Raw genomic sequence first — 27,738 nt, forward strand, 5'->3', positions numbered from 1 at the left:
CACCAGCAGCACCACCACCAGCAGCACCACCACCAGCAGCACCACCAGTACCACCAGCACCACCACCAGCAGCACCAGCAGCACCAGCAGCACCACCAGCACCACCACCAGCAGCACCACCAGCCACCACCATCACAGCCCTTGTGGAAAGAGTACATTAAAATCTGAAGAATGAGTTGGGCTTGGATGAAGCTCAGAGGTGCTCTGCTGGCTAAGACGGTGTTTCTGGTTTGGTTTTGTTTTTGTATTAGAAGGTTTTAACAGGTTAGGGCTGGAGAGATGGCTCAGTAGTTAAGAGCACTGGCCACTTCTCCAAAGGACCTAGTTTCAATTCTTAGCACCCATATAGTAGCTTACAAAGGTCTGTAACCCCAGTTCCATGGGTTCTGGCACCCTCTTCTGGCCTCCATAGGCACTAGGTATACAGTGGTACATAAACATGCACAGAAATACCCATACACTAAACACACACACACACACACACACACACACACACACACACCCCAGTTAGAAGGTTCTGGGTCAAGAAAGCTGGCACAATGGTTAAGAACACTTGTTGGATTTCTCCCCAGCATCTACATGGAGGCTTACAACTATCCAGAATGGCAGTTCCAAGGGATCTAATGTCCTCTTCTGCCCTCTGCAGGCAACAGGTCACAAGTGGAGCACACAGATGCAGGCAAGGATCATCCAGCCAACAGACTCAAGCCAAAGCCCTCACCCAAGGACACACCTGTAAGTTTAGAATTCCTGACTCAGAAGCAGTGTCTCTTTGATCACGTTCAACAAATCTTCACACTTTTCTATTTGAGAAAAGGCCTTGATCCATAGCCCAGCTGTCTTTGAACTTGTATTCTATCCCAGGTTCATCTATATTCATGATCTGCCTGCCCCATCCCTGAGGGCCTGCCTGATCAGAGACACTCACTACCAAGCTCAGCCACAGATTTCTTTAATGTGAAAGTCTCCATGAAATTCCCAATTTGTAGACTTCATAAATTTGTGGAAGAAAATGTCAGCTAATGTAAGTTGGATGTTAATTTTCAAACAAAATAGTTAAATCCAGCTTCGGAAGTTAAAGGATGTTCCAATGACTGCACATGATGAATAACACCCCAAAAGACAGTGCTGCAATTAAAACAAAAACCAAACACGTGAAGAAAATGGTGGAGTTTCCACCTGTGGGCTTTGGTCCTGGTAAACCAATGCCAGCAGGCTGTTGCCCCAGCATCCATCTGGAAGCCTCTATAAGCCTGGCCAACACCATCACCTATCACCCAGGCATGGACCCAACTGCTGAGAGCAGGGGACTCTCCTCTGTCTGGCTCTAGGATTATCTCTCATGGGCTCTCATTCCTCAACTTCTAAGGTAACACGAGGCACCAAACCTCCAAGGTTTCTGGACCTTTGTAACTCTCTGGGTCATAAACTACTATGTTAGCTACTTAGCAAAAAGCCTTGAGGAAGGAAAGACTTTGGGGCTCACACAAGAGGCATAGTAGTGGAAGTGTGATGTGTTTGGTCACATGCATAGCAGTCAGGAAGCAGAGAAAGGTGAAGTTGGGTGCTGATTTAGGATAAGTTTCTAAAAATACCAACCCTGAACTTCCTATCCATCCTAGCTCTCCCTCCTCTCCCGAGCTGGGAAGTTTCATCTCTCATGGACGCTGTGTAGTAAGCCATCTCCATCTTGTTGCTGGGAGAAAGCCCAGCCACTATCCTTCTGGTTTTCTGACTTTCTTTTGAGGGGACAGCAGTAAAAAAAAATACTCAGTTGAACTCTATTGCTCTGTGACCTTCAGATTTTCCTATTCCCTGCCTACTCAGAGTGTCTTCATGAAGTTCACCTCTCAGGGCCCTTGAGTCCTAAAAGGAAGCACTCTCAGACCCTTGCTCAGAACTTCAGAGGTGCTAGATCCTAGTGAGAAACTGTTGGCAATGTCCACCTGTTGCTAAAATCCCCTCTCAGGGGAAACATTTACAGTAGCCACCTCTCCTCGAAAGAGTCTACTGACTTCCTTACAGATGATAGGTGAGGGATTTCCTACAGGGCTGTGGGCACTCCTCCCCGAGCCAGCTGAACTTGGAAAGCCCATGTAGGGATGGGGCTTTTCCTGTAGGCCCTGCAGTCTTAAGGCAGTCGGGTGGCAGGGAGCATATGGACACTGGAGTGAGAAGCCCACTGCTCTCCTCCTCTCTATATGTACAGGTGTGAACTGCAAGCCCAGCTGGGGTGACTTTTGCAAGGGGCACAGGTGAATGTCCCCAGATATCTGAGGACAGTCACTCACAGTCCCACCCTTTCCAGGCCCTCACCCTTCAAGGCAACACCATTTCTGGCCAACATCTGTGTCCACACAATTTTTTTTTTTCTGAGACAGGGTCTCTCTACATAGTCCTGGCTATCCTGGAACTAGCTCTGTAGACCAAGCTGGCCTCAGACTTACAGGGATCTACCTGCCTCAGCCTCCCAAGGCATGAAAAGCATGAGCTACAACCACCCATCACGCAGAATTTTATACAAGCCTGTTTGTGTTCTCTGGCCTTTTGAGATACCCCCTCCTTAGGGTGCCACATCAGTGACCACAACACTCCACTTCTAACTGCCTCACCACAGTCTTGGAACCATCCTTGTCCTTCTAAGCTTCTTCCCTAGAGACAAGGGTGGGATCATGTCTGAGATGGGCTTCCTACATATCCTCCTGTCCAGTACCCTCACCCTGACAGGACGCCAAGGAGAAGGCTGATGCCACCTGCTCAGCACTCTGCAGACACTCACAAAACACAAGCCTGCTTCCCTCCCTCTTTGTTGTCAGAGAAGCGGGTGCAGAACCAGGAGGTAGGGGCCTTCAAATGGATCAAGCAATCCCCATCCAGGGTTGGCCAACCAGATAAACTGCTGGTGGCTCACGGAGGTAATAAATACCTCTCAGGTCCCTATCCATGAACTGTCACCTAACCTAGAACTCAATGTAGGAAACTGGACAACTTAGTTGCTTGTAGGTAGTAGCATCTATATGCTTCTTCAGTGTCACTGGGAGTGGCCCTGCCACTCTGGTGGTCACCTGTGGATACATGTGGCCAAAACCTTTAGATGAACCAACCCTGAATGCAACACAGTTGTCTTGAGATTTCTCATCACTATGTTTTGACACCACACACCTACACCTATGAACTAGACAGTCAGGATTTCTAGGAGAGCCAGCTCCATCAACACTCACCTTCTAAAATACATGTACCCCCAAACCATAGAATTTCCAGAATAGGGCTGGAGAGATGGCTCAGCAGTTAAGAGCACTGACTGCTCTTCCAGAGGTCCCGAGTTCAATTCCTAGCAACCATATGGTGGCTCACAACCATCTGTAATGGGATCTAATGCCCTCTTCTGGTGTGTCTGAAGAAAGCAACAGTGTACTCACATACAGTAAATAAATAAATATTTTTAAAAAGAAAAGAAAAATGTATTTATTTTAAAAAAAAGAATTTCTAGAATAGCTCCACTCCTGCCAATCATGTTTTCCTCACAGCCCGGGCAACAATGGCCCACCAGAGATGAAGCTCAACTTCTCTCAGCAGTCAGAAGCAGGCCAGCAGAACAACCTGGTCCAATGTGAGCCAACACCTCTGAAGTTCCTCTACATGAAGCCGAGAATTGAAAGCAGGGACTAAGCTGTAAGAACATGCATGTTCACAGCATTCTTCATGACAAACAAAAGATGGAGCCATGCCAACTGTCCAAAGACAGACAGACAGATAAAATGTGGTCTGACACATTGTAGATAGCAACTAATCTTGAGGGCACAGTCAATGGCAGCCCAATCATAGGGCAAGCATGCAACTGAGCTCAGCAAAGCAGTTAACTTCATGAGACAATGTTTGTGAGCAGTGGGTGCAAGGATGAGAGATGGGGGTTGTGTGATGAGGACATTGGTTCTGCTGGGGAAGATGGGTAAGCTCTGGAGATGGACAGTAATGATGGTTAAACAGTGCTACAAAGGAATGCAATGCCACTCCCTGGTCTGTACACATGAAAACTTTATAGTGTCGTGTATTTTACCACAGTAACAACAAGGGAACCAGCTGAAAAGATAGCTCAGTGGTTAAAAACACTGGCTCCTTTCACAGAGGACCCAGGTTCAGTTCCCAGTAGCTAACTCCAGTTCCAGTGGGATCCACTGCCCTCTTCTGGCCTCCTCGGGTACTGCATGTGCATAGAGCCCACCCCACCCCCACTTTCAGACAAGACACCCATACATATAAAAAAAATAGATTTTTTTTTTTTTTTTTAAAGAAAGAAGAAAGCATCTAACATGACTTCTGAGTCATAACTGTACCTGTAATCTTGCCCTGCCTGATCTTCTGAACCTTGTAGTGAATGGAGGTCCCCACCAGCAGGTAAACATCATAGGCTGGATTCAGAAGGATGTTCTCCAAGATCAGCAGCCTGACTTCCGCAGGGCGAACATTCTTAGCACAGAGAAAAGAAGAAAGAGGTTGAGGTGGGGTGGAGAATGGGGGCAGGTAAGAAAGGTTCTTTGTGCCAGGCAGTGGTGATGCAAGCCTTTAATCCCAGCACTTGGGAGGCAGAGGCAGGTGGATTTCTGAGTTCAAGGCCAACTGGTCTACAAAGTGAGTTCCAGGACAGCCAGGGCTATATAGAGAAACCCTGTCTTGAAAAACAAACAAACAAAAAAACAAAACGAAAAAGAAAGAAAGGTTCTTTGTTTTTACAGTGGTAATGGTGGTGGTAGTAGTGTGTGTGTGTGTGTGTGCGCGCGCGCATGTGCCTGTGTCTGTGTGTGTCTGTGTATATTTTAATGTGAATGGGTGTTTAGCCTGCAGATATGTCTGTGCACCACACACGCATGCCTCATTTCTAATGAGGCCAGAAGAGGATGTTAGCTCCTCTGGAATTGGAGTTACAAATGGTTATGAGCTGCCATGTGTGTGCTGGGGAACTAAATCTAGGTCCTATGGAAGAGCAGCAAGTGCTTTTAAGCCATTGGTTTGTTTTGTTGTTATTTTTAATATTTTTCTTTTAAATTATAAGTACATGTCTGTATCTCTGTGTATATATGTCACATGTGTATGGGTGTCTATGGAAACCTGAGAGGAAACTAGATAACCTGTATCCAGATTTTTTGACCCAAATGATATAGGTACTGGGAATTGGACTTGGGTTCTCTGCAGGAGCAGTGAGTGACCTCTGAGCCATATCTACAGCCCCATTTGTTCTATTTCTATGCAGCGCTGGGGACTGACCCTAGGATTAGCCCATGCTAGGTCCACAGCTCAGATACAGCTAAAGCCCCAGAACTCTGATTTTGTTTTTGTTGTTGTTTGTTTTGCTTTTGGCTTCTCAGTATATTCCTTCAGGAATAAATAAGTAAGGTATGGAGAAACAGGACATCATTTGCAACCCCACACCCTAGAATCCAGGAGGACCTCATAGGTATGGCACCAGAATGCACTCAAAACTGTCACTGCCAAAAGCATATGACCACTCACTGTACCTTACACATGCTCTAGCTTGATTTAAAGTGACAGTAACCACACAGAAGGAAACCAGATGACCCAGAGCAATGTCTTCAGATGCTCAAGCTCTCACTCCACAAGTGCTCAGCGGTCCAGGATGACCTGAGAGGTGGGATGTTGTGTGTCCTCAGTCCCTACTCTCTCGTCTCTTCCCACCCAGTCTTCAGGAAGCAACTCAAGACACTGAGACAGGGTTGCAGGGCCTCCTGTCCAGTGTGCCCGGGTGCCAGATTCCTCAGTGCCTGTGGCTTTCATTGTTGGAGAAAACTAATGGCACACATGATCCTTGTTGACAGAAATGCCAATACACCTAGACGGTTCGTGGTGGATTTATGGCCGTTTTCAATCTCCATAATTTGCTTCAGCACCCCGATAGTCTAATAGATCTGGATTCTGGGCTGGTGCTGCCAAGCAAAGCTGACAGGAAAAGCCTTTTACTAACTGGAGGGAGGCGGGGAGATGCAACCATCCGTAACTGGCTACTGAACCAGTCTCAAGGCCTCAGCTCGAGCACAGGGAGATACAGCATGGGAGACAGCTGAGTCTCAGATAGTAGGTGTGTACCTGCTTAAGGATAAGGAGTACTTCCTGGAAATGAGGTAACTCCTCCAAGACTGAGGAGCAGATGCTGTGACCCCTGAGACAGTGACTTCTGGAGCCTTAGGAGCCTTAACCCTGTCCCAACACCATGGTTCAACAAATCAAATAGAAAGACACCCTAAATCCAGATGTGCAATCCACTGTCATCCTTATCCTACTGTGGAACCCAGGCCCACCTTGTAGACAGCCTCCTGAATTCGAGCCTTGAGCTTGGAGCTTCCAGTCTTCATCCCAGACACTAGGATGGTGTCGCCCTGCTTGGCTGCCTTCTCCATCTCTGAGATGTAGGAAGGTGGGATATACGTAGACTCCAAGAAGGTGAGGATGCTGAAAGGGGAACACAGCACGAGACCTAAACACAGAATTTTCCAGATCCCAGGGTGGCATTTACCATTTCTAGGGTCTACTACTGAGGGCTGAACCCCAGAATAAGGGATGTTGACATCATGACTCATTCTGCTTGGTAATACTTAAACACTTCTTCCTGATCTTGGGACTAGGCATATCAACACCCATATATGATGACATTCACTGGAATCTGAGACCATCAGCTGGGTCCACAGGGAAGAGGCACATTAAAAGGCAAACCCAAGGCCCCAGCTCAAAGAGCATCAGTAATGCAGATCAGCACAGCAAGTGGTGAAGCTTCCTGTTGCTGACAAGTAAGGTTAGCTTATGGGTTCTCTCTTTCAACCTGCAATTCACAATAAGCCCCCTGCTCTGCACAAGAAGAACAACCAGCAGGACAGATTTGCAGTTGTCCCAGGATGCCCCAGCACCACCCTAAGCTGTGGTTTATCATCCAGTAGTTCAGTGACAGAGTGCAGCAAGTATTCACAATGCCTAGGTCTCATGCCTAGCATCATACACATACTAACTGGACTGTCGTGCTCATAAATGTCAAGTCTCCAAAAGTCAAAGAAAGACCAAGGAACTTTCCTAGACTGACAGACAAAAAAGACAAGTGACAGCATGCAATGTGTGACCCTGGGTTGCTATTGTAAGGTCTGAAGATAGCATGCATGTAAGTAAATTAGCTGATTTTAAAAATATGCATTTTATTTATTTTTATTTTGTGTGTGTGCCTTGCCTGCATGTGTATCTGCACCATGTGTATCATGCATGCAGTGCCTGTGGAGGTCAGAAGAAAGTGTTGGATCCACTGGAACTGGAGCTACAGAAAGCTGTGAGATACACGGATGGTGGGAACCAAACCTGGATTCTTTGATAAAGCAGCCAATGCTCTTATCTGCTGAGCCATCTCTCCAGCCCCAATTTCCTGTTCTTGATAACTTTATTGTAGAGACTCAAGAAAGCATCCTAATGGTAGCGAAAGCACAGTAAAATAATCAAAGTTGACAGGACATCGTGCTGGCAACAGGCCCTCAAGTAATTTAGGGAAACATTCTCTGCATTACGCTGGTGTTTTCTGTAGGTTTTAAACTGAATTCCTCCACTGCCACTCCAGCCAACAGACAGCCTTCAGCCACAGCTTTCAATGTAAGAAGTATGGCTCAGGAAAGAATTTTAAAAAAATCTTTTACATTTATTTACCCCAACCCCCATCTAGTGTGGTGTGTGTGTGCGTGTGTGTGTGTGTGTGTGTGTGTGTGTGTGTATGTGTGTTCAAGTCACTGCTCAAGTGAAGTCAAAGGACAATTTGCAGGAGTCAATTTTCCTACCCTGCGAATGACCTGGGGACTCAAGTCATCTTGGTGATAAGCTCCTTTGCCCACTAAGCCACCCAGCTAACTCAGAAGGAACTTTCATTCTGTCAAACATACATTTGATTCAGCATGGGCTCAGCAGCTCCCATGCTGGAGAAAGCAGATTGATAGAGATCTGAGTGCAAATGACAACTCTATCACTTACCAACAAGCCCACTCTCTCCAGACCTCAGTTTCCCTAGCCGGAAAGTGGGAATGTCAGAGGTGGGCAGGCCAGATGGCAGCCAGGAAGGGGTGTAATGAGTCCAGTTGCTCTGAAGCCCTCTCCCTATAAGTCTGTCTGTACACTACGCTGAAGATCTATCCTGAGAACTGTGTTCACTACTGGCCTGTCCTCTTAGCCAGGACTTGGCCCCACACACACACACAAACACCCTTTAACTTGCTCACCAAGGAAGTACTGCCCTGTGTGGCCACCCACATGTCCCTTGATAGGCTTCTAGAGTTTTGTGTCTTCTCTGTCCAATCAAACCTCCTAACTTCTCTAACAAGTTCCCACAGAATATACCACGATGAGCCACAGGCTGCCAGTTGCCCACATGCTTGGGAGGCACTAAACTCCTTCCCCGATCATTCACTGTAAGTACGAGGCATCCTGGGTGGCACCCTGACAAGAGGAAGCCTAAGGACCTCCAATTTCCTGCTTCTACTCAAAGAGCCAGGCCTTGTCACGGAGCCTCTTACCGGAGTGCATTGTGGGAGTCTGAGAATCCATTGGCCTCTGTATCCTTCACAATTGTCCAGTCAAAGACCAGTCCTGCCAAGGTGCTGAAGGTATTCCCTGTAAAAGAGTTCAGAGAGGCAAAAACACATAAGTTTGTTCCCTAGGGTCCTAGAATGGCAGCTTTTACTACACACAGTGACAGTGCTCAGTGCCACACCCATGCAAGGTGCACACCATGACCTCCATTTCAGAAAGGGGAAACTAAGACTCAAAGGAATGGTGATGCTTGCTACTTACCATAAAAGGACAAGCCAAGATTTGACCATAGGCCTGTCCCTCCCCACTTACCCTTGAACCCTCTGTAGGTATAGACACCTTAGGAGGCCACTGAGAACTAAGCCCTTAATCCCCCTCCTTGACATCTCCTGAACAGAGAATGCCTCCCTACAAGGTACAGGAGGATGGAAGTACATCTTGGCAGCAGGGACCACAAAGGGAAGAAGGGCAGAGCTTCTCACCGTACTGGAATCAAGACCCAGGGAGGAAATGGAGACAAGGTATAATCCATGAGAACATGCTCCCAAGAGCCTCTTCAGCCAGGTCCATCTCCTGAGTTTGCACTACCTCTCAAAAGCCCGCCAATTATCAACCCTCTGACAGGGCCAGATCCTTCATGGGTTCCTCCCTTCCTCAGGCCACATCTCTGAACACTCCTGCTCCTGCTCCTGCTCCTGCTCCTGCTCCTGCTCCTGCTCCTGCTCCTGCTCCTGCTCCTGCTCCTGCTCCTGCACCTGCACCTNCTCCTGCTCCTGCTCCTGCTCCTGCTCCTGCTCCTGCTCCTGCTCCTGCTCCTGCTCCTGCTCCTGCACCTGCACCTGCACCTGCACCTGCACCTGCACCTGCACCTGCACCTGCACCTGCACCTGCTCCTGCTCCTGCTCCTGCACCTGCTCCTGCTCCTGCTCCTGCTCCTGCTCCTGCACCTGCAATCTTCAACATGAGCCTATGACAGACATTTTAGACCCAAATCATAAAGCAGTAGGATCTGTAAACTCAGACCACACTGAAATCTCACCTTTTCCACCCAAGATCTCAAAGCCCAAATCAGAGGATAGAGAGATGCCTCAGAGGTTAAGAATGCTGGTTGCTATTTCAGGAAACCTGGGTTTGATTCCCAAAATCCACATCAGGTGGCTCACAACTGCCTGGAACTCTGATTCCAGGGTATCTGACATCCTCTGAATTCTATGGGCATCTGCATGCAGGTGATGTAGTATGTATACCCATGCAGGCACATAATACACATAAAGATTACACTAATAAACCTTTGGTTTTAAGGACCAAATCAAACCACACTTCACAAAAAGTCCAGAGAAAGGTGGCCTTTGCCTTTACTTCTCAGGGGAGACTAGAGGAAGGGGAGTGTGGTGGTCTCAATGAAAATGTCCTCACAGACTCACAGGGAGCAGCACTGCTGGAGGTATAGCCTTGCTGGAGAAAGTGTGTCAAAGGGTAGGCTTTGAGGTTTCAGAAGCTCATGTCAGGCTGAGCAGCTCACTCCTCCTCTTGTTGCTTGTCAATCCAGATGTACCTACCTCTCAGCCCCTCTCCAGCACGATATCTGCCTATACTCCACCATGCTTCCCACCATGATGATAATGGACTAAACAACTTACAGTTGTAAGCCAGCCCCAATAATTTTTTTTTTCCTTTATAGGAGTCGCCATGGTCATGGTGTCTTTTCACAGAAATAAAAATCCTAAATAAGACAGGAAAGGACATGAGCTGCATACCACCTCACAGCTTCACCCCCTTTCTCTCACAGGAATACCCTGTGGTGAGCCCGCATGGCCCAGTCCGGCCATTAATAGCAGAGACAAGCAGGCTGACCCTGCAGGATGCTAATGAAGACGAGAGGATATCCTGTATCCCCTTAGGCTGTACAATCAATGCCTTGACTGTGGCTATTTACATATCCAAGAACACTGAAAATTCCTCTTGGCTCAGTGCATACCACTTCTTTTTACTGTACAATAGGAACCAAAACTTCACCGTATGCTTCTACTGAATCAGTTCACAAAGTATCTCTAGCAGGTTGCAGAGACAGCTCAGTGGTTAAACCCATGCATCCTGTGTTTACTCAGGAAATGAAGAACTAAGTTTGGTTCACAGCACCCACACTGGGTAGCTCACAATCACCTGTAACTCCAGGTCCTGATCTTTAAGGGCACCTGCACTCTCATGCACAAACCTACACATACACATGAACATAATACAAAATAAATCTTAAGAAAGCACTGTCCCCAGTGAGCCTTAAGGAAGGCCAGGGAGACAGATGCCATACAAGAACGTCTGTGTCTGCACATATGGCTTCTGGGCTCAGCTCCTAGCCCCTTTTCTTGCCCCATGGTTGCCTACACTCACAAGAGGAAGAGGAGGCAGATGTGATGACTCAGGAGTCCGAAGAACTAAGGGCTTCTTAAAATTTCACATATTCAGAAGGATGCACATGGGGAACTAACTGGAATTTTCTAGGCTCTCTGTGTATGCCAACAAGCATGGAACCAGCTGAGGACATGCTCCCTCAGGGTGTGAGCTAAACCAAGGTGACAACAGAGGCTCAGAGAGGCCTGAAAATCCTGCCCTGCACCTGGGGGGCACAAACAGGCCAGACACAGCCAATTACTGCCTTCTCTGCCAGTCACTGTACCATCCTGCATCCCACCTGGGCTGAACTCTAGAGACTCAAGTCACATATCTCCTTCCTAGATGGGTGGCCCTACCCTGCATATGCACCAACTCTCCCTACCTAGACTCCCACAGGTAGAGGGAGGAAATGGTTAAGAATGAGAAAAGGAAACAGGAGGACCCAAGAAACCAGGAGCCAGGGGGAGGGTGGCAAAGAAGGCATTCCAGGATGCATGAAAGTGGCAAGGATGCAGCACCCTGAATCGCTAAGGCTCCATGTCACCAGAACACATGCCACTGTTCCACACCAGAATCTCTGGTCTTCCAGGGAGCAGGAGTTGAGCATGAAGCCAAGCCTGGCTCCTTCTGAGTACACTGCCCTGTATAAACCTATGCCATGGGCAGGATGGAGACTAATTACTCCTGACAAAATAAACCACAGGAAGGCATATTACAGCTCCCCTGCTGTGGCCCAGGGCCCTCCAAGAAGGGAGACTGAGGAAACCAATACCACGCAAGCAAGCCCAAGAGTGACACTCTGGGATGGGGAGCAGGCCAGGCCCAAAGCCTTGTTTCTCCACTTGAGAGGTAGCTATGAGCACCCACTGTGTACAGCCCACAGGGCCCTGGACCTCAAAGCTTCACAACCAAGAGATACAAACCAGGAGACCCAGGAACAAGGACTCCAAGGAACAAACCAAATGACTTCTGTCCTAATACCAGGAGGGCCACAGAAAAACATGCAACTCAAATGAACAAATACGTGTCCAATGTTCACGGTGCTCCAAAGTCCAGAAGCAGCCGGAAGAATAAAGCCAAGAGATAAGCTCAACAAATAAAACAAGTCCTGAACACCGAGGCCGGTGAGGGTCGAGAGAAGTAGGCAGAAAAGAAAAAATTCCACCTGGAATGCCAGACAGGAGGAACACTGGAACAGGAAGGCCTGGAGGATACAGGGCTTCTGACAGCAGAGACTTGGGGCAGCACAAGCACGGGGGGGGGGGGGCATCTCTGGGCACCTGGAGCATGCTCAGTTACAGGTCACTGATGCATATGGTGCATGAGGGATGGGAAATAATCCTGGAAGCACACTGCTAGCAACATCCTCAGCTCTTAAACTGTGGGTTTTCACCATGACTGAATGAGGGGTCAACAAAAGGTACAACAGTGAAACATTTCTACAAGCCAGCAGTGAGCAGAAAAGAGTGAAAACTCAAGTGTGTAACGCCACATGTTGAGCCATACAACTTGACTACAGTCTTGGTTCTGAACATGCAACATGTGGACTTTGGTGAGTTTTGGGGTTTTTGTTTGTTTGTTTGTTTTGACTGAAACAGGGTCACTATATAGACCAAGCTAGTGTTGAACTCACAGAAACCCCCCTGCCTTTGCTTCCCTGAGGATGGGATTAAAAGCATGGGCAACCTCACCTGGCTAACATGAGCATTTTGCATTGGGCATGCCATCATGCTCAGACCTACCATGTATTATAAATGCAGTGGGTTTACTTTATGCACAAAGGTTTCTGCTTTTAAAAGTATCATAATCATTTAATTATGAAAAACAAGAAATTTCCGTATTTTCCTGCCACTCCTCAGCACATACCAAATTATCTTTGAGGTTATATTGTTATTAATTTTTATTTTAAAAACTGCTCCAGGAGGGTAGGCCCAGTGGGACATGGCTAGAACCCCAGCATCTTTAGAGGCAGGAAGAACAAGGCTACAAGACATCCTCAGCTACAGTGAGTTTGAGGCCAGTCTAAGTTATAAGACCTGCCTCAATCTCTCCCTCACCACAAAAAAACAGCTGCTGCCAACAACTTAGGAAATCAGTTTGTAAATTTTGACTTGGGAATTCTGAAATATCCTGAAATGCATTTCTCCTATCTTGCACTATGTATTTATGAAAAGCAGCATTCTCAGCACAGAGACCTCAAAAATCAAAATATTCATCAGCTCTGAAAAGTACAGCAGACACTCTGTGTCCCACAGTATCAAAGACCCTGCTGGGATTTAACTCTTCTTGTAAAGGAGAGCACAAAAATTTGCTTTCATCTCTAATAAATAGTAAAACTATATGAATACAAAAGCATTGTTTTAAAATAAAGGCATGATTTACTCTGAGTAAAAATCTGACTTGATACCTACTTTAGGTTCTTAGACACTGAGTCCACATGAAGTCTGCAGGGAACAAAGGCTGCAAGAGGAGGACATTTAAGGAGTCTGCCCTAGTCCACTTTCAGTTCCTAAAATAGAATACATCTAAGACAGAGTGTGACAGTTTATATTTTGAGCTCCCACAAAGACTTGGTCACTAGTCTATAGCACCATCGATAGTGGAGACACGCTACTCCATGGGATACTGGAAAGCAATAGGGTCAAACAAGCATGTACTGAAACCTCTGAACCCATAAGCCAAAGGAAACCTTTCTTCTTTCAAAGCTGATTGCCTCAGGTAATCATTCATAGTAGAATGCTAAGATACCAAGAGGATGAATGTGCAAGATTAGGCTGTCACATCTAGTGAAGACCTCATGTCAAGATGCATCATGAGGGAGCAGAGATCTGGCTCATACAGTACTTGACTGGCATGTGTGAAGTTCTTGGTTCAAATCCCAGAACCACAGAAAACCAGATATGCTTATAATTCTATCACTCTGTAGGCAAGAGGCAAAAGGCATAAGGAAGGAGGGCTGAAGTTGAAGGTCATCCTCAGCTACATAGAGAATTAGGCAGATAAAGGCAGAGCCTGAGTCACAACAAACAACTTCCTTAATCGCATTATAAATGTGGTCAGAATGCAGAATGTGGCAGTTTGAATATGCTTGGCCCAAGGAAGGGAGTGGGACTATTAGGAAGTGTGGCCTTTCGGAGTAGGTGTGGCCTTGATGGAGGAAGTATGTCACTATGGTAGTGGGCTTTGAGACCCTCCTCCTAACTTCCTGGAAGTCAGTCCTCTCCTGGCTGTAGCTTCATTAAAATGAACACTCAGCTCTTTCCCCAGTGCCATGTCTGCCTGTACACTGGCATGCTTCCTGCCATGATGATAATGAACTGAACCTCTATATCTGTAAGCCAGCCCCAACTGGTCATGATGTCTCTTCTCAGCAATGGAAAGCCTAACTAAGACACAGAAGGATAGGTAGGAAAACAGCTGTCCTGCCCAGGAATAAATTGAACAAAACAATAGTAACCAGGCTAATCCAGCAAGAACAGCTTTGGTCCCTCTTATGACTAAACAAGCTCTTACAGGGGCCATCACTCTTGTGCACACATACTCTGAGGGCAGAGTTCCAGGCAGGCAAATCACATTGAGAGCATAGCAGGCAGATGGTCTATGCAGAGTGCAGAGAGCTGTCGACAGCCAGGAAAAGTACTGCAGCAGGAGCAGTCAGAGTACTGCAGTCAGAGCAGCAGCAGCCTACTCTAAAACCTATGGGCTGTGTCACCCCAGGGAAGTTACCACAGCTTCCTTGTCTGTACAATGGGCATTACCCAACTTGCTCGCAGCCTAGCACAGGAGCTGACACCCACAGGCTCCCTCAGGACATCTGTTAAGGTGCAGAACTAGTGTTGAATAATGCCAATAATCTAGCAAAGACACAACAACCCGTCTCAGACAGTGAAGACCTCAAAGCTTACAAAGGTCAAGTTCACTTACTGAAGAGACTTGGACCAAAATAGACAACAAAGGTCAGCATGTCTGGCTGAGGAAAGCCAGTCAGAAAGCACATCACTCAGCTGCTCCTTAAAGATTCATTTCTTTGTGTGAATGTGGACCTAGTGTCCAGATGAGGCCGGAAAAGGGTGTTAGATTCTCTGGACTTGGAGTTACAGGTGGTTTTAAGCTGCTATGTGAATATTGGGAATCACACCTAGGTCCTCTGCAAGAGCAGCCAGTGCTCTTAACCACTAAGCCATCTCTCCAGACCCACTCATCTGTGCTTACTCGAGAGAACCTAAAACATATTGATATAGAAATTCTGCAAAGTGGAAACCCAAAATTCCATCAGCTGAAGGCTGGAGACACAGCTGTTTGTCCACACAGTGAAGTGCTGCCGATAATAAGAACAAACTGCTGTCACACGTATGAAACACATGAACTGGAAGCGCCAGGCTTAGTGGGAGTGAAAGATGACAGTCAAAAGACTGTGGCTGTGCCATATAGCCACACTTTCAGGAAAAGTCCAGAACAAGAAAGGCAGACAGAAAGCTGGCTGTGGCCACGGCAGGCGTCAGGGCTGCGTTAGTGTCAGTCGGCAGTAAGCATCCACAGGTGTGTTTCCTTCTACACTGGTGAGAAGGTTCTAAAATTAGACAGTGATGCAATGATGATGGCACTATTTTGTGAATTAAGCCAAAACCCACTTTTCAAAAAGGTAAATTAGGTCTGGAAGGATGGCTCAGTGGTTAAGAGCAATTGTTGCACTTGCAGAGGATCAAGTTTTGTTCCCATCCCCTACATGAAGGCTATAACTCCAGTTTCAGGTGACCAGAGTCCACTTCTGGACTCTGTGGGTACTCTACACATGTGGTGCACATACCCATATGCACATAAAATAAATAAATCTAAAAAAAAAAATAAAATAAAACAAGGTGAATTAATGCATATAAATCTTAGAAGAAAAAAATCTTTAAATACCTTCAAGCAGAAACAGAGCAGGGGTTAGCAAACTATAATTCCTAGAGTAAGTATGGCCCTCCTTTATAAATAAAGTTTATCAGGACGCTTCCACTCATTGCTGCATCACCTGTGGCTTCTTGGAGCAAGAAGGTCCCCAGTGAAAAGATGTGACAGAGACATACACCCAGAGACTCTTGGTCACGTTCACTATGCAGCCCATCACAGAACAAGATGGCCTACTTCTGATCCAAAGCAGGACTCCCAGAGCCAGGTTAGAGTTCAGACTCTGACTCAGCTACAAGGCAACTATACACCTGCCCCACCTACCCCGGTATACACCCATAGCTGGTAAACCCTCACTACTCACCCTGCGTACCCACTCAGCTGTCCCCAGGGTCTTCTTCCCAGCTCTACTGTCCCCCATGCTTTATAAATAGTCATGACCTGAAGATATTTGGGACGGGAGGTGATTCTGATCTTGTAGTTTTCAGATTTGGGGGTATTTACATAGACTCTTCCAAGTGTCTCAAGAAGACTAATACTGAACACATTTCAGATTTTGGATTTTCCAACTCGGGCTGTTTACTCCATGCACATACCTTGTTTATTCACAGGGGTGTATTCATACCCCAAGGCTCTGGGGCATGTATTAGACGACTATGCACTGAAGGCTAAGTTAACAGCCATGGTGCTGTGCTCCTGGAAGTGGTATACTTTTAAGCAATTAGGGCCTAATAGGGAGAATGTGGAGAACTTTTGGAGCCACTTCTAGAAACTTGGCAGGTATTTGACATTGGGCCAGGACACAGAAGTAGGCCTCAGGCAGGAAAATGACCTTGGGCTAGGACTCAGAAGTAGGTTCAAGATGAATACAGCTGTGTTCTTTGTATCTTGATGGGTCTTGTTAATACCCTGAATACAGTAATCTATGCTTTATTTGTTCCTTAACTACTTTGTTTATGACTTAGAACTGACTGTATCCTTTGTATGTACCTAGAATGGTTTAAAAGCAGGTTGAAAAAAAATAAACCTACTTCAGCCTCAGAACTGGCTGGGGTCAAGCTATAGTGTGGTCCAATTGTCTCTTTTCCTTTTTAATCCTCCCTCCCTCCCACTCCCTCCCCCCCTAGGGAATCTGCTGACTGATTGAGCTGGCTTAGTCAGGAGAAGTTATATCAACAGGGACAAAACAAGGGCTTGAAGGGGATTATCTGGAGCTCACTTCTCCACCTCTTGGTTTCCTGGCTGCTAGAAAGGTAAGCAGTCTCCTGTGACAAAAGTGCCCACCATGATGCTCTGCCAAGCCATGGGCCCAAAGACCTGGACTGGAACCTCTAAAAATACACATAGAAATAAGACTGTCCCATTCTTAACTTGTTTATCCCAGGTGTTTGTCACAACTATAACAAGCTGAACAACAAACAATTCTTGCTGCTTCCAAGAAGTCAGCCTCCATCCCAGTCTGCCTACCACCAGACAAGGCCACACACAAAAACACCACCCCAGAGCCAGTCACTATCCGTGCCAGTCAAAAAGTGATGCCCAATACTCCGAGCCAGCAGCCAACAGGTGCCCTCATCTATACCTGTTTAGAGGTCTGGAGTGTTTAGGAAATCAAAATCAGCCTAGAATCAGAGCAGGAAAAAGGGTTCCTAACTGCCTCATATGGTCATTACCTCTGTGGGCAGCTCTTCCAATTCTACTACCCAGATGTCAACTCCTGACACAGTATTAACAAGGAGAAACTAACAAGAGCACTATACCTACTCCCAGAGGCAGCTAAGACCTGTCCACACCAGCCGGGCAGACAAACCTGTGAACATGAGGTGGGTGAGGCTCTATGCCACCTGGGGACACAGTCACCCCAGAGATAACTTCTACCCCCTCCACTGCTCCCCTGGCAGTGACTCTCCCTTTCTGGCCAGAATAGCAGCTAGTCATGAGAAGACACAGCAACCGAGCTATGGCCAAGATGAGAGCCTGCCAAAGAGCAGTGAGTGCAGTCACCTTCGGAATCCAGAGCCTGGATCTTCAGCTCCAGTGGAGAGTCCTCAAGATAGAGCTCACGGGTGGTAGAGACGATCTGAATGCCGTGGATGAGATCAACGATGGCGTCACAGCGCAGCACCTGCCCTGTAGCTGCAGGGACAAAAAGGAACAGCACTGATAATGGTGTCCAGTCACTATCTCACCTCCAGTGGCATTGACTACAGTAACCAAGAACCCAACACACCACAACAGGAACCCAATTCAACCCAGGAGCAAGCAGTATGCTCTGGTAGCTAGCACAGCTACCTAGACAGGAAGACTGGCTTTCTCATCGTTCTTTGTGAACCCACATTTAAAGCTGTGTGAGGAAAACTTCCTCCAGGAGAGTGCAGCTTTGCTTAGACTGTAATCACGAAGGGAGGTGGCAAACACAACAGCTGACTGTGCCTCCCTCTCCCTGCTTGTGCACCAAGATCAGGACTCACTGCTGCTCGCTCCTCGTACTCGTTCTTTTGGTGCTTGGTTGGCTTTTCTGGAAATTTTTATTTACTTATTACTGTGTGGATGATGTGTGGGGAGGCTGCTTAGCACAGCACACATGTGGACATAGGGGACAACAGGGCACAGTTCTGTGGAGCCAGTTCTCTCTGTCCTCTTACTTGAGTTCTAGGGATGGAACTCAAGTCTCCAGGTTTGTGCAGCCATTCCCCTGGCCTCCCTGTTTTACTTACATCAACCTTCTATAAGACTTCCCTGTATATCACAAGGGGAATGCATAGATATATGCACAGACCTTTTTTTTTTAAATCTATTTATTTCATTTATGAGTACACTGTAGCTGTCTTCAGACACACCAGAAAAGGGCATTAGATACCATTACAGATGGTTGTGAGCCACCATGTGGTTGCTGGGAATTGAACTCAGGACCTCTGGAAGATCAAGCAGCCAGTGCTCTTAACCTCTGAGCCATCTCTCCAGCCTATGCACAGACTTTTACTTCCTCACAAATAAGACAGATAACATTACTTGGAGAACCCTCTAGAGTAAGGACAACCATTATATAATACTAGTTATTCTGACCATTCTCCAGGCACCAGATAGAAACACTTGTTTGATTTGTTTTAGTCCATGTATCAAAAGCCTTAAAAATTCTTATATTGCTGTGCTCAATATGGTGTTGTGTACATATCTATAGTCCCAGCTACTCAGGAGACTGAGGCGGTAGGACTGCTAGGATCTAGTAGTTTAGGGGCAGACTGGACCCACCTCAAAACAAAAACTATGGGCTAGATAGAGGCCTGAGCCATTTGTAGCACAGTCTATTCTTGCTAAGAACACAACCATATCAGATGTCCCCCAACCACCTGCAACTCCAGCTCCAGGGGGATCTGAAGCCTCTCATGTCCATGAGTACCAACACTCACATGCATACACCCACACATAAACACACATCATACATATAATAAGAATATAATTTAAAAAGCAATAAAATGTATATGCTGTGACTCAGCAAAACTGGGCATCTATGATAGGTAGGAAATAAGCTAAATAAGCCCAAGCTGTGTGTGCATAAAACTAGTGTTCCTAACACCGAACTGAAACTGAACACTCTAAATGTTTAACATGAGGGAATGTCTGTGAGATCGCCTCCTGTTAAAAGTAGTTCTCAGCAGGCTAGACACATGCCTTGATCCTAGCACGTGGGAAGCAGAGATGGGTGGATCTCTGTAAGTTCAAAGCCAGCCTGGTGTACTAGTCTACACAAGGAATTCCACAACAGCCAGGACAAAAATGAAAAAGGCAGAGTGCTCAGCATTTAAAATATGGGGTTGAAGAGATGACTTGGGTATGAGCTGTCTCACAACTACCTGTAAGTCCAGCTCCTGGAGTCAAACGCCCTCTTCTGGCCTCCATGGCTCAAACATGTACACATAAATAAAATATTTTTAAAGTAATAATTCCTAGCAGAGGCTGAACATGTAGCTCAGTGATCCAGGACTTCCTTACACACACAAGGCCCTGGGTTTAACCTCTGCACTGCTGAAAAATACTAATAATACACATAGTAAAATGGAAACCATCACATCACAGTGCAGGGAGCTTAACAGAAGGTCACATGCTCTCCAGGTTCAGTCAGCCTCCTGTATCTGGGGATTCACAAACGCACACTCCAGCAAGCACACACTCAGGAAACATCCTCTGCACTGAGCACTCACATCTGCCATTACCCCTTAGATCACACGGTCTGCCGATCTGCAGAGCTTTGCAACACATGAAGCATTGCGTGTTGTCTGAGATGGTTGAGGAATACAGGAAACAGTTCTAAGCCAGCACTGCACCAGACCACTTGAGGGACTGGTCCCAGGAGTACAGCATCCCAGGGGACTCTGGAACCAATCTGCCATGAATCCTGAGGAAAACTGTACTCCACATCTACAATATAATGAATCAAATACGGGGGAACGAAAAGACATGGTTTCCTATACTACATCAATTTTTTTCATTTTGATTTAACACCAGTTAAGAGCACCTAAGGTAACAAATGCTAACTTATGAGTTTAGAAAGTCAGTGTCAAAGCCGGGTGGTGGTGGCGCACACCTTTAATCCCAGCACTCGGGAGGCAGAGGTAGGCGGATTTCTGAGTTTGAGGCCAACCTGGTCTACAGAGTGAGTTCCAGGACAGCCAGGGCTATACAGAGAAACCCTGTCTCGAAAAACCAAAAAAAAAAGAAAAGAAAAGAAAAGAAAGTCAGTGTCAGTCTCAGTGAGGAAAGACCAGAAAGGACGCCTCCTAGACCCCAGGTAGATGTCTCAAGAGAGCCCTGTCTCACAACCCCAAGGACCCCCCATAAAACCCTTACTGATATCTTCTGCAAAGATGATGCTGGTCAGGCGGGCTGGCTGGGTCAAGCGGGCCTGCACCACTGCCTTCTGGGAGCACTGCTGTTCACTGGAGCCCAATGGCTCTATGCTGGCTACCTCTGGCCGGGTGGATGACCTGCAGTGAAAAGAAGAAAGATCATTCCCTAGAACCACACTGCAAGACACAGAAGCCAGAGAAAAGGCTTCTACCTGGGAATCTGTTATATTGAAACACAGAACAGAGGTGAGGGACCTCATACATCAACCTAAAAGAAAAACAGAGAAGAAGCTAAGCCAAACCTTCCAGAACCAGAGCTCTGCAACCCAAGAGCTTGAGTCACTGTACACAGCCCCCACTAGGCAAATCCAGCCAGACACTGGGCACCTGGACACAGTCTCTGCATTCAACAGTCGCCGTCCGAGGTTTCTCCATGGGACTACTACACAAGACCTCCTCACCTCAGGAGGCAAGCCCAAGACCCAGAGGACCCCTGAAACCACCGCAGCCTCTATCTATGCCTCCACACATACCTACAGTGAATTTTAGTTTACACATTAGGCCCAGAAAGAGATTAAGAGTGGTAACATAATAGAACACAAGTTATAACAAGACTGTAATCAAAGTTATTTAAAAACCTATTGATTGAATGGTTTATTTCTGGAATTTTCTATGTAATATTTTCAACCTGTGAGTTTCTGATGCAATTTTACATCAGGGAGGAAAAGGGTTTATGCATGAGGAACAAATACTGGATCTGATCCAGGCGCGACTCAAGAGCACTCACCCAGATGTTATCCTTCATCCCCAGATGGTTTCTACAGCACCTGGAGACCAGGAAGTATAGTGATAACGGGTCCCTATGCACTCAGACTGGTCTCACAACCACAGGAAGGAGAGGTGCAGATAAGCCCAGCAACCGGTAAGTTGGAGAGCTGGAAACATGATGGGGAAGCCATCAGACGGCACTGCCTCGGCTCCATAACACAGCACAGCCACAGTCCCAGGTCAAGGTGAACGGAGGACAAATGTCAGCGCCTACAAGATGTGGCACTGGGAATACTAAGTGGGTATTCATTGTTACTGCAGGTCCCAAGTGGCCTCTGAATGAATGCCACCAAGATGGCAGAGACTTGTCCTGCCGTCACACACACTGAGAGCTATCTATGCAGAGTGACCAGTGCCCAGGGTAGGACAGCCATTGAGCAAAGTGTGCCAGCCTCACCTAGCCCAGTCTCCAACACAGCACAGACATGCTAGAGTCAGTCACAGCTAAAAACCAGCCATGGTGGGTGGCCCTTGCCAATAATCTCAAAACTCAGGATCGTCTGCAATTCAAGGTCCTCCTCAGCTATACAGCAAGTCTGAGGGCAACCTAGGTCACATAATATGCTGTTCAACACAAAACAGTGGCACATAGCACACCTGAACAGACATCTCCAGATTTCTGGCCTCATGGCTGATGTCTTGCTAGAAGCCAGGTGGTCACAGGCAACATCTCCAATCTCAACTGAGAACACTGGGACACAACACAGGTACCAACTAAGCTGCTGCAGGAAGCCTGAAATGCTAAACCAACCTCAGCCACCAGTGAGGAAAGATGGAATTCTCAGGGAAAGGCATGTGTGGTTAGCTTGAGGAATCCTCTGAGGATACAGCACTTCAGAAGCCAAGGGGGAAGAACAAAGTTGAGAAAGAGTCTCTCACCATGCAAGAGATGGACTTTATTCAGTAATAATTGAAGCTATTTTTCAAGGTTAAGCTTCACACACACACATACACATGAGACACACAGAGAGACAGAAAGAGAGAAAGAGAGAGACAGAGAGAGAGTGTGTGGCTAGAAAATTCACACCCATCAAAGGAGACTATGGAAACAGTACAAATAACTGCTTGGATCAGTAAATTGGAAGAGGACCTTCCTGGAAACTCTGGTGAAGCCCAAACAGTCTAGGATGTCATGGGTAGTCATGTTCTGCTGTGAATGTCCTAGTAATGCAGATATGACTTAAGGAACCACTAGAAGAGACAGTGTAGGGGAAGAGTAATGTGGTGGGTTGCTCTGATTATGTTTGTATTCTAATGTTAACACTGGTTCCTCAGGAGGGGTTGTTCCCAAGGAGCAGACCCTCACTACTCAGGTGATGCCATGTGAACTTTCTCCCCATTTTAACTGGTCAGTAAAAGGCTAGAGTCTGTGATTGGGCAGTGGTGGGGAAAGGTGAAACTGGAGACTCAAGAGGGGGTAGCAGGTAGAGGGGGAAGGAGAGGATGAAGGAGGAAGAGGAAGAAGAGGAGGAAGAGGAGGAGGAAGTCCTAATGGACCAGAACCACATACATGGCTGGGAGAAACTGCAAATAGCAAGGGGTTTTATAGCTGGAGAATAAGTTAGTATAGTACTAGATCTGCCCAATCTAGGCATATGGCTTATAATTAAAATATCTGGACTATGTGTCTTTTATACAAACTTAATAGGGCTGAAAATTAGGGGTGAATGTGAGGAGTACAGGTTTTTCCGGGCAGTGACATTGTCTATGTGACAGCTATAGGTTGTGTGCTGGATGTCCCCCAAAGGCCCATGTGCTTGGTCATAGGCATTCAGTGCTACTGGGAGGATGTACAATCTCTAGTGGGAGAGCATTAGGTGGCTGGGGTGAGCTCTTGAAAAGGGTATTGAGACTTGGGCCTCTCTTTCCTCATTTCCTATCAAGAAGGGGCATTTCCTCTACTGAAAGTTCTAATCATAATGTAAGATGTTACTGAGAGTCAATTCTCTTATCTTGGGTTCTTGCCTTCTTCTCACCAATCACAGGGTGGGCAGACAAAGATAGCATTCATCACACAGGAGTAAAAAGTTGAATGGGAACACAGATCCTCAAACAGGAAATCAGAAACTGAGACCCTTGGCCGCTGGATGCTAACCAACAGGTTAGAAATGTGGCAGCCCTGTGTTCTGGGGTACCCGTCAGCAAGCGCTGTAGCTCAAAAGCTCCCACTGGGTAAGGCTTTGGGCTACCAAGTTCCTGGCAGAGAGAGAGCACAGGTCACTGACAAGAGAGGCAGGAACAACAGTTCTCCCATCCCTGGCAGGTCCTGAAGGCTAGAGTTGGCTCCCAGGCTTGCAGCCATAGCAACATGTCTCAAAGGCTAAGGCAGAAACAGTTGGAGCAAGTTTGTCTGTCTGTCTGTCTGTCTGTCTGACAGTCTGACTGTCTAGAGAAGACTTGATCCAACTGGAAGCCTGACGATAGCTGGGAACTGGACTCTGAGGTATTTAGGCTTCTTCCTCTGAAGATAGCAGAAATAACTAACCAGGCTAGGAGCAAGACTGGGGAAAACATGGCTTGTCTCCTAGTTATAGGAAGCCTAGTGGACTCTAATTGACTGTGTATGCAAATGAGGTGTAGAAAGGACCAATCAGGAGAACCCTGTCAAACTTGAGATGGCAAAAAAAAAAAAAAAAAAAAAAAAGTCCACTAGGTCTGCCCACATGGGTGGTGTCATGTTTCATGTTCTGCAGAAGAAATGGAAGCCAGTTCACATGGCTTTCTGCTCAGTGAACTGCCCCATGCCCAGGTTAAATCAACTGCTATCCTCAGGGCACCTTCCCAATTGTATAGAACCAGTAGACAGCGGTGTGCCCACCCTCAAGGAACATATGGCAAGTCTCATAGTCTGAAAATGACACCCCTGTGTTTCCCAGGAACCTTAGGTCAGCACAATAAACAGCAGGGCTGAGGATCAGGCAGTATGGCCTGTCTCACTGTTGATATATACAGAAAGGTAAAGGTGCTACAGGGAACTGTCACTCACCTGCCGTATGAACCACCATGTCCTCATCTTCAATGGAACAAAGTCTAGCTGCAAAGGACTAGCGAAGATCAGATAGAACAAGACGCAAAGCTCTTACCCAACTGAGGGGGGCTCCTGAACACAGGCCAGCAGTCCTAATGCTGTCGGGGTACATGGAGTGCCAACACAGAGCTTTCTGACCATCTTTTGTGACTCACCCCCTATTTGTGTGTCTGCATTCAGCCAATCACAGACCATCCTGGCCCAGCATGTCCTCTATAGATACAGATTCAACCCAGGAAGAGCGGAGTACCTTCAAGATCTGCTGGAGATGAACTTGATAGAGACTGGATCCCCAGCACTTGAGATTCCTGCCTCCAGCAGGGGGCTCACTCAAGCCAGGTTCTGGACTTTGACTGGGCAACTAACTGCAGGTACAGGAACTCTACATCCAGTCTCTAGACATCAAGACTGCCACCCCTGCAAAGACTCTACTCTGCTCTCTACTACTCTAGAAGTCTGTGAGAGCTGTGACACCAGACCTGCAGACTTGCCCTGCTAGGGACCAATAGTGACTGCCATCCAAAGACCTTTGAGCTTTGAGTTACAGCACTTCTCAGAGCCAGTGGCTGGCATCCCAAAGCTAACATGTTTACACACTGTAGTGGTTGGAATAAGATGGCCCCCAGAAGTTCATATATTTGAATGCTTGGCCATAAGGGAGTGGCACTACTACTACTTAGGATTAGGTGTTGCCTTGTTGGACTAAACGTGGTGATGGTGTTGGAGGAGGTGTGTCACTGGAGGTGGGCTCTGAGGTCTCAAAAGCCCAAGCCAGGCCCATAGCAGTCTCTTCCTTCTGCCTGTAGATTTGGATGTAGAATTCTCAGCTCCAGGTCCAGCTTCATATCTGCCTATGTGCTATGCTGCCATGCTTCCCACTGTGGTGGTAATGGACTAGATCTCTGTAACCGTAAACAAGACCCAATTAAATGCTTTCCTTATAAGAGATATTACGGTGGTGGTGTCTCTTCAGAGCAATGAAACATTGACTGAGGCACACACATGTCATTCAAATTCCGTATGGCACTATGTTTTAAGTTGTTTTACCCTGTCTAAGGCTATCGATCCTGAACGGATAATACAGTACCTCTGGTTTGCACTCTAGCTATCTGTCCACTGATTCTTAGAAGGGGAGGGAGTAAGAACCTAGTTGGGGGCTGGGGACAGGACAAGGCAGTAGAGACTACCTCGCTACAATGTTTATAGGACTCTTGACCACAAGAGAAAGGAATCGCAGGTCAGTATGCTTCCCTGAACCTGACTCTGGTGTTCTGCCTCCTCCTTCAGGCCTCCTCAACAGAGCAGACACACTCAGTTCCACAGGCAGGTTCAGACAGGAGCCTCAACCATCTGAAGTCAGATCTCAGCTTATAAGCCCCTCTCTCCCACAACTCTCCCATCTTTATCCCTTTGCAAATGCCTCCCTGCACATCACATGTCCTAGTTAGGAGCCCATCCCGCCCACTCTCACGGCTGAGGCAGAGGGCAATACCTCCTTCCTCTCAGCTCCCCCTGTGCCACTGGTCCTCCTGGAATCTTTAATGCTCAGCCATTCGCTGAATCCATGAGGAGTAGTCAGCTTTTAAAACAATGACAAATCCCTACTTTAAAAAGCAACATATAAGGAGGGGAGGCTTACTTGGCCTGTGGTTTCAGGAGTTCCAGCCTATGGTCAGTTGGTTCTCTTGGCGTCAGAGTGTGGAGACCAAGAAGCTACTCACAAGAGGAGACAGTGTAGCTAGAGACCCAGCAATCCTTCAAGGACACATTTCCAAAGACAACTTTTTTTCTCTAAGCCCCACCTTCTAAAGGTTCTGCTGACCCTATGCCTGCAGCACATGGGCCCTGAGGGACACTGAAGATCCAAACCATGTGAATTTTGCTGGATCACCTGTGATGGTGAGAATAGTTCGGCCCACATGAGCCTCTCTGCCTTTGTGTACTTCCATGGGAGGTGAGCAGGAGAACACAGAATGGAGAAAGGAGGACTCAGGGCTGGGATGAGCATGGACCAGGAAAGGAAAGCCTGCAACTTCCAGTAGGCTAGCTGGAAAGATGAGGTGTGGCTGAGGAATTCTGTGCTCTTGATAAAAGCTAAGTCTGCCATCCGTGGACCTGCCTAGGATGATGTCACATTGAAATCCTAGCTCCCAGACAGCAGTACTGGGGACTGACTAGGCTATGGGCACAGGGCCTCCAGAAAGGGCTCAGTGCCACTTAAAGAGGCCTCTCAGAGCTGCCTGATCCACCACCACAGACACAACCAAGAACACAACACGAAACTGGTAGTATGCAAGTGTGACGTGGTCCCACAACACAGCCACTCAGACAACATCTGTGACTTCCTCCAGCCCTGAGTGAAGACATTCTCATTATTTCAAGGCACTTTTTCATCTATGGGTTTATAACAGCAGCTGGAAGAGACAGAGCCTTCTTCCTCTCTCAGTCCAGGAGGCTCCGGAGCACTCTGCCCTGAGGACACTGACAGACATACTACTGGCCAACAAAATCCTTGTGCACCCAGGTCACAGAGGACACTGACAGACACACTACTGGCCAACAAAAGCCTTGTGCACCCAGGTCACAGAGATGGGCTTGGGCTGTCATATGTCCCTCAGGCAGATCCAATCAAAACAGGTGTTGTTGCGGCTTATGTCCACACAGACTGGAATGGGGATGGGGGTGGGGGTTGGTTGCCACAGTATCTTGCTACCCTAAGAGTGAGCCAAGGGACACCACAGCCAAAACCTAAGAACCAAGGAGCAGATCCTAGTGACCATGCATTCATTTCTAACTCCAACATAGAAACCTGAAACAAATCTTGCCTAAGAGACTCCTTTAGGAGTCAAAATTACATATATCCCTTCATTGTATTGCAAACATTTTGGCTTGCATTTCCTGTCACACACAGCATTTCAAGGCTGGGGAGTTGAGTGCTCCAGGCTGAGCTCTTTACCGTTTGCAGTAATGTTTCCTACAGACCCAGTACTGTAATAAACACCACCACAGTAATGTTCATTATTATACGATAATTCTGTTCTATGTTAAATAGTAAAGTGTGATGTGTACAGCTGTGTCCCCAATAGTCCTATTAGAACCCCAGCTGACAGATCAGGAAACTGCCACATGTCACCATATACCTAGAAAACAATGGCTTCAACACAGCTTAGACCAGGAAGCAATGACATAATC

At 47.0% G+C, this 27,738-nt stretch overlaps 1 protein-coding gene across 1 annotated transcript in view; it reads right to left on the reverse strand.

Annotated features, from left to right (window-relative positions):
* Positions 1-27,738, reverse strand: part of Nup210 (nucleoporin 210) — a 105,174-nt gene that overhangs the window by 69,552 nt on the left and 7,884 nt on the right. The window contains exons 2-6 of the mRNA XM_021190746.2: positions 20,692-20,828; positions 17,848-17,979; positions 8,547-8,643; positions 6,312-6,462; positions 4,335-4,467 (exon numbers count right to left, since the gene is read on the reverse strand). Coding sequence (XP_021046405.1) covers positions 4,335-4,467; positions 6,312-6,462; positions 8,547-8,643; positions 17,848-17,979; positions 20,692-20,828 — 650 coding nt within the window. The remainder of the gene's footprint in view (positions 1-4,334; positions 4,468-6,311; positions 6,463-8,546; positions 8,644-17,847; positions 17,980-20,691; positions 20,829-27,738) is intronic.

Source organism: Mus pahari, chromosome 2 (assembly GCF_900095145.1).
Source record: "Mus pahari chromosome 2, PAHARI_EIJ_v1.1, whole genome shotgun sequence".
Classification (NCBI taxonomy): Eukaryota; Metazoa; Chordata; class Mammalia; order Rodentia; family Muridae; genus Mus; species Mus pahari.